Source organism: Primulina eburnea, chromosome 3 (genome assembly GCF_022965805.1).
Source record: "Primulina eburnea isolate SZY01 chromosome 3, ASM2296580v1, whole genome shotgun sequence".
Lineage (NCBI taxonomy): Eukaryota > Viridiplantae > Streptophyta > Magnoliopsida > Lamiales > Gesneriaceae > Primulina > Primulina eburnea.
The window spans coordinates 50,442,756-50,449,442 of record NC_133103.1 but is presented as its reverse complement, the minus strand read 5'-3'; the positions used below and the strand labels follow the sequence as shown (position 1 = coordinate 50,449,442).

The 6,687-nt window shown below is 39.3% G+C and overlaps 2 protein-coding genes across 2 annotated transcripts; both read left to right on the top strand.

Annotated features, from left to right (window-relative positions):
* Nucleotides 1-477: 477 nt before the first annotated feature.
* LOC140827823 (beta-amylase 1, chloroplastic) lies at nucleotides 478-3,500 on the top strand. Its single transcript, XM_073190674.1, has 4 exons — nucleotides 478-1,163; nucleotides 1,951-2,161; nucleotides 2,273-2,383; nucleotides 2,499-3,500. Exons 1-4 carry the CDS (start codon nucleotides 568-570, stop codon nucleotides 3,303-3,305), a joined length of 1,725 nt encoding a protein of 574 aa, XP_073046775.1. The 5' UTR covers nucleotides 478-567; the 3' UTR covers nucleotides 3,306-3,500.
* A 764-nt stretch (nucleotides 3,501-4,264) lies between these two features.
* LOC140828544 (uncharacterized) lies at nucleotides 4,265-6,037 on the top strand. Its single transcript, XM_073191477.1, has 4 exons — nucleotides 4,265-4,404; nucleotides 4,724-4,873; nucleotides 4,971-5,395; nucleotides 5,566-6,037. Exons 3-4 carry the CDS (start codon nucleotides 5,132-5,134, stop codon nucleotides 5,776-5,778), a joined length of 477 nt encoding a protein of 158 aa, XP_073047578.1. The 5' UTR covers nucleotides 4,265-4,404; nucleotides 4,724-4,873; nucleotides 4,971-5,131; the 3' UTR covers nucleotides 5,779-6,037.
* Nucleotides 6,038-6,687: the final 650 nt, after the last annotated feature.

The following is a 6,687-nucleotide window of genomic DNA, read 5'->3' as shown; positions in this document are numbered from 1 at the left end:
AAAATCCCACTCACCCCATACCCACATGGGATAATAAAAAAAACAATCGGTACACTATTATAATTTATTATATAATAAAGTTATTTTATTTTATTATTTAATTTATCGACACACATCTCAAGCCAAGATTTGCAATTTTTTAAATAAAAAAAGATAAAATAATAAAATTATTTTATTTTATTAATAAAAGTCCCATTTCGTGGACGTCAAAGAAACCTTACGAAGCTAAACTCCAACATGTCTTCTCCTACAGAGATTGTCACGTCCTCGCTCGAACCTTCACCCTTTGATCGAAATCCCACCGTTCCTTTCACGTGACTCCTAGACCATCCCAGCCGTCTAATCCGAAACCGTCCAAAGCCCGCCAAGTGTCCTGCGGGACACGTGTCGAAACCATGACGGTCCAACCGTTTAAAAAATCTCATCTTTTGTACTGTTTTCTATGTCTATAAATACGCACCACTCTTTCCTCCGTATACTACATGCATTGTTTGCTTCTGAGGAGAAAATTATCATTAAATTTGTGAAATTCGTTTTGAAATTTTGAAATTTGAAGTTGTGGGTATTATGGCAATGAGTTTCCCTCACCAGATCGGAGCGATATCCGGTGCCCAGTTTCCGGGGGAGGTTTCCGGGGAGGTATCGGCGTCGTCGACGGTGACCTCCGCGGTGTGGAGGGCGCCGGCGAATGTGCGGGTTTTGTCTCAGAGAGCGGGAGCTGAGGCGGACCGGCTGTCGCCTTCGCCTCCTGTGAGCCCGTTGAGGGGCGGCGGGCGGGCGGATCTGTCGGTTGCCGCGCAGGCTCTGATGATGCCGGCGCCAGTTACGGAGGATAAGGAGTATCTAGCGGGAGGAGGTGCACTGGATAAGGAGGCGCAAAAGGGGGTTCCGGTTTTCGTGATGATGCCGCTGGACAGCGTGACGTGGAACCACACGGTGAACAGGAAGAAGGCGATGAACGCGAGTTTGCAGGCGCTGAAGAGCGCTGGTGTGAAGGGGATAATGATGGATGTGTGGTGGGGATTGGTGGAGGGGGAGAGGCCCGGGGAGTATAACTGGGGCGGGTATACGGAGCTGATCGAGATGGCGAGGAAGCACGGGCTGAAAGTTCAGGCGGTGATGTCCTTCCATCAGTGCGGCGGAAATGTCGGGGACTCTTGCACGTAAGTCGATTCAATCCCTTCTTATTTTCTCTCGTAATGATTGGATTTTTGTTGGTCTTTTTGCTGGATTTGTTCATGATTTGGGATTTTTTATTCGTATCGGAATTGTGTGAGAGATCTCAATGGCCGCTGGAGACGATGAAATTGTTTGTTTCTATCTTCTGCTATATATCTTTGATCTGGTGTTAGAATAAAGATTGTTGAGGCCTAGAAATTCATCATGAAAGAAAAACATAGGAAAATGTTGGGTAAACATGGAATAAATGATATCTGATTAAAGATAGGAACTTTACACCATCTGGGATTCCGAGTAGCTTTTTGAATTTGGCAATGTATTTTGATGTGCATCATTAAGCAACATATGCTCAAATAATTAGGCGAAGATGTTATCGGTTTTTAACCAAAACTGGTGTCTTTTTAGACTCCGGGAACCGAGGAAGCCTCCCCAGTATTGTCCATTGGAGTGCACGTTATGTTTTATCACCATATGTGCGCGTTACGTTAGTTTGGTGGCATGTTATGTCCAAATAGTCAAGTGCATCTTGCATTGTTAACCTTGTACAATGTAAAGAAAATGGGACCAAAGAATCCTTTTTTTAACTTTTCCTTGCTTATATTGGATTTACCTTTAGATAACCAAAAAATGTTTGTTTGTTTCAAAGTCGGAGTAGGGATTTTAATTGAAATAATTCTTGATGCGATTCCCGTGTTCATATTGTTATCATTCTCGAATTTCAACAAGTACAGTCTGAAGTTATTGACATCATGTGATCTTTCACTTCTTCAGTATTCCTCTGCCGAAATGGGTTGTGGAGGAGATAGACCAGGATCCGGATCTTGCTTATACAGACCAGTGGGGTAGAAGGAACTACGAATACATATCACTTGGTTGTGATACTCTTCCAGTACTGAAGGGAAGAACTCCTGTCCAATGTTATTCAGATTTTATGAGGGCTTTCAAGGACAAATTCGAGAATTTCCTAGGCGACACCATCGTGGTAAATTTTCACATATAATTTATTTATCTTTATCAAATTATTCTTAATTGTTTTTTAAGATTCCCTTGTTATGGCATGAAAGTAAAATGCATTCCTTATTTCACTTAATAGGAAATTCAAGTTGGAATGGGACCAGCAGGTGAGCTTCGGTACCCATCCTATCCAGAGCAGAACGGGACCTGGAAGTTTCCTGGGATTGGAGCTTTTCAATGCTACGACAAGGTAAATCTTGCTTCCAAAGCCATATTTTTTTGGGCCTCTGTTGTATCTTTCTTTGGGTCGTTCGTTTACTTCTTGAATCATTCTTGAATCACCTCGTTTTCGTGCCATTTTTCAGTACATGATCAGCAGCTTAAAAGCAGCAGCTGAAGCAAATGGAAAACCTGAGTGGGGACTCACTGGTCCAACTGATGCGGGCCAGTACAACAACTGGCCGGAAGATACTGTTTTCTTCCGCAAAGAAGGTGGTGGCTGGAACAGCCCATTCGGGGAGTTTTTCCTTTCTTGGTACTCCCAAATGCTTCTAGGCCACGGCGAGCGAATACTGCAATCTGCCACAGGTATATTCCAAGACCATAGGGTCAAAATCTCCGTCAAGATTGCCGGCATTCACTGGCACTACGGCACCCGTTCCCACGCCCCTGAACTCACAGCCGGATATTACAACACTCGTTTTCGAGATGGCTACTTACCAATCGCTCAAATGCTCGCGCGCCACGGCGCCATATTCAACTTCACTTGTATAGAGATGAGAGACCACGAGCAACCACAAGATGCTCTTTGTGCACCTGAGAAACTCGTCAAGCAAGTGGCTTTAGCAACCATCGGAGCTGATGTTCCACTCGCTGGAGAAAACGCCCTCCCAAGATATGATGATTATGCACATGAACAGATTTTGCAGGCCGCGGCCTTAAATGTCGAAGGCAACTCAGAGGGGAAAGAGATGTGTGCTTTTACATATTTGAGGATGAACCCTGACCTGTTTCAACCCGATAATTGGAGACGTTTCGTTGCTTTCGTAAAGAAGATGAATGAGGGACGAGACGTCCACAGGTGTTGGGAGGAAGTAGAGCGGGAAGCCGAGCACTTTGTGCAAGTAACTCAGCCCTTAGTGGAGGAAGCTGCTGTTGCTCTGATGCATTAAAGTCGAAATATCGGAGATTTAGATGCTATTGTACAAGTATATCTTTGAATATCGGAGATTTAGATGCTATTGTACAAGTATATCTTTTACATATATCTAAGCAAATAGATATATGGATGCTTTTGTATTGCATTTTGAATTTATTATGATTCTAAGTTGGCAGGGATTTCAACTATGTATAAATTAATTAAAATATGTGTCCAATGTTTGTCTGAATTTTAAGGTTTGTGTTTCAAATCTGGCCCCGCTTAAATAATATTTGAAGATGAAAACTAGTCGATGGGTAAATCAAAAAGAAGAGATTGACTGCAGGTGGATTTGATACAACAAAAAGTTACAAATGTTCATACTTCACAAGAAAAAAACAATTGTGCTTAGCAAGAACGATTATTGTAAAACAGCAGTTTTTTCTAGAAATTGTTTTGTTCACAATTCATAAAAATCAAACATATCACATTGAATTTTTTAAATAAAATCTCAGTCTTTTTAGATTTATAGCTATAAAACTCAAACTTGAGGTGGAGGCACGTGAACGACCTCTCAGAGTCCCATACCACAAGGGGCCACAATTTTTTTCTACAATGTAATACTTTAATATTTTATTGTAACTCCCTTAAATAACAAAAAACAATTTTTTATTTTAGCATGTGATCCATTTACGGAGGTACTTAATACTTGTTGGAAAGAACTGTTGATTAATTAGTGGATGTTTTTGCTCCTGCTCATTTCTTAAAATATTAACTTGGTTGAACATTATGCTGAGGTTCCTTTACGTGAAATTAATGATCTTTTAAAACTTTGTGTTTCTTTATAGAAAAGTTTTATGTTTTTCGATATTTCACGGGTGTTCTCTACCTTAGTCTACAAGTTCTCTAGCTTAAAACTCGTTTGATGTTCACATGCGTGTTCGTCTCAACTGTCTCAATGTGTGGATAGTTGATGATTGACAAAATCCTTATTTGCAGAAACCTTATCTTTTTCTTATGTAATATTTTTGGCAGGTTCTAGCTGGATACGGCCTTCAAAAGCTTTTAGGCCCTGGGGAGTTGGTGCTACAAGTGATCATATCTACATGCACCCAGATCTTCCTTCAAACATGGTTCATCCTTTGTCATACTCTCAGTTCAATCCTGTGTTGTGTTTATATCACTGATGGATTACGACGATTCGCCTGGTTTTTAATTTGCCCTGTCGTGTAGAAAGTACCTTGGCCTCCTCGTAGTTTACTAAATGATATTGTAAAATAAACAGATAGATACCCTTTACTTTTACTTGACCATCATTTAAGTTGCACAAGCTTTAGTGTTGTCTATGGCTATCCTGCCAATTGATTACCTGGTGATTATTATAGAGATCTATTATTACCTTTTCTGGTTGGTTCGTTCTTGATGGGGGCTGGTTTGGTGTCTTATTTAAAGGAAGCATTTTCGAAGTTTCGGATAAACTAGGAATCGGGCTGACAACAGGCTCTCTTTGAAGCCTTACTACATTCAGTGGCTGGAATCAAAAGATGCTCGACCTTAGTACCGATGGCGAATGAGTTTTTGCTGTGCTTGGCATTGTTATAGGTGAAGGAGTTATTTTCTTTATCGAAAAACTTCCGGGTTTTTTCAGCTTGTTGCAGCTAATATCAAAAGGTAGACATTTATGTTTGAATCTCAACAGGCTTGCTTATAGTAGCTGGTTATATCGTGTTCGGGATCTAGACTACCAAATGGTTCGGATGGTTTTACAGACATACAAATGTCAACCCCTTCTCTCGCATCCCTTCATGCCTACACGTTTGGACTTCTGACAGGTCGTGTTGTTTCTGGACATTCACGATTATGCTAATACTTATCCTAGGCCTGCTATGGGGAGTGTTCGGAAGTTCGGAAAAGAAAGAGTTCATTGCAGGTGGTAGTTGCGCTCAACTATTCTTAGCTTGCATAGTTGGACCTGTTTATGTCTGGATCAGGTGGTTATTAGCTCCGTTCAATGGGCGTGGCTTGGGCAAAAAAGTGGCGCTGAAATGGATTCCCTTTTGGACCCTTGCTGCAAATGTTCTACCAGCCTGTATAATGGCTGCGTTGGCCACACTCAAGAAAGTAGTAAGAATCCAATTAGATACTCTCCATTTCTTCTTGCTTTCCAGTATCCTATTAATACACTCTAGATCTCTCCTTTCCTCGTGATGTTCGTATGTATATACGTACACACACAGACGCACACGTGTGAGGAATGCGGCCATAATAGGCCTATATGTTTACAATGGACACAGGTAAAAACCAAGAAGTTGGATGCTGCAGCAACAAGGTTCCAATACGAGCTTCCCGGTTGTTTGAGTACGGTTTCAACCTTCATTGCTGAGTTTCATGCAATGAGACAAAGCAAGTATGTATGGAGATCATATGCCTATGCCGCAATAACATTACTCATCTCCTTTGTGTTGGGAACTCTTTTGGTACCCGTCTGGACCAAGGGATACAATTAGAGACATGATAATGAGGCGTGGATCAAGCTATATCGCAGGCGTTTCGTTGCTTTCGTGAAGAAGACGAACGAGGGATGCATGAGACGTGAACAAATGTGGCAAGGAAGTAGATCGGGAAGCCGAGCATTCTGTGCAAGTAACTCACCCTTAAAGTGCAGGAAGCTGCTGTTTCAGTGCTTTATTTTCATTTTTCATATTTTCAAAGTTTTAAATTTACTTACTTGAAAATTTAAATAAATATTCTTGATCTGTTACTATAAGTGATGCCACAATTTAATTTTGGCAAAAACTTGTGTGAGGCGGTCTCATGGATCATATTTGTAAGACGGATCTCTTATTTGGGTTATCCATGAAAAAATAATATTTTTTATACTAAGAGTACTACTTTTTATTGTAAACTAGTATCTAAGCCGTGCGATGCACGGGATGAAATTAATTACTATGCTAAATTTTATAGAATTTAAATATACAAAATAAAATTTTAAATTTGAAAAACATATAAATTAGGTTGAACTTGATAATTATTTTTCCAAATTTTAGTTAAATAAAATAATTATTTTTCCTGTTTTTACTAAACTAAAATCAATCCGACGAAACAGTTCAACTTGCCAACTTGATAATTAGGTTGAAAACATATAACCATGATAAAAATTTTAAATTTAAAAAAATTAGATATGAATTATTTTTTCAAATGAGATTATTATGTTTCATGTGTTTATAAATTAAATTTAGTGGTCCATACGTTTCTAAATGATTAATTAATGAAAAAATAAAAAAAAAATTAGAAAATAAATGTTACATGTTTAAATTTTGAATTTTTTGTGATAACAGTATACAAAAAAATGAAGAATAAAAAAATAACTTAATTATTTAAAGCTCCATTTTTCGATATTTTTTACAATTGTCAAA

Excerpts from the sequence above, each read along its gene's own strand:
- LOC140827823 (XM_073190674.1), top strand. The coding sequence starts at position 568 with ATGGCAATGAGTTTCCCTCACCAGATCGGAGCGATATCCGGTGCCCAG. Across the intron at positions 2,162-2,272 it reads TCCTAGGCGACACCATCGTG|GAAATTCAAGTTGGAATGGG; the intron begins GTAAATTTTCAC and ends TTCACTTAATAG. Across the intron at positions 2,384-2,498 it reads CTTTTCAATGCTACGACAAG|TACATGATCAGCAGCTTAAA; the intron begins GTAAATCTTGCT and ends GCCATTTTTCAG.
- LOC140828544 (XM_073191477.1), top strand. The coding sequence starts at position 5,132 with ATGCTAATACTTATCCTAGGCCTGCTATGGGGAGTGTTCGGAAGTTCG. Across the intron at positions 5,396-5,565 it reads TGGCCACACTCAAGAAAGTA|GTAAAAACCAAGAAGTTGGA; the intron begins GTAAGAATCCAA and ends CAATGGACACAG.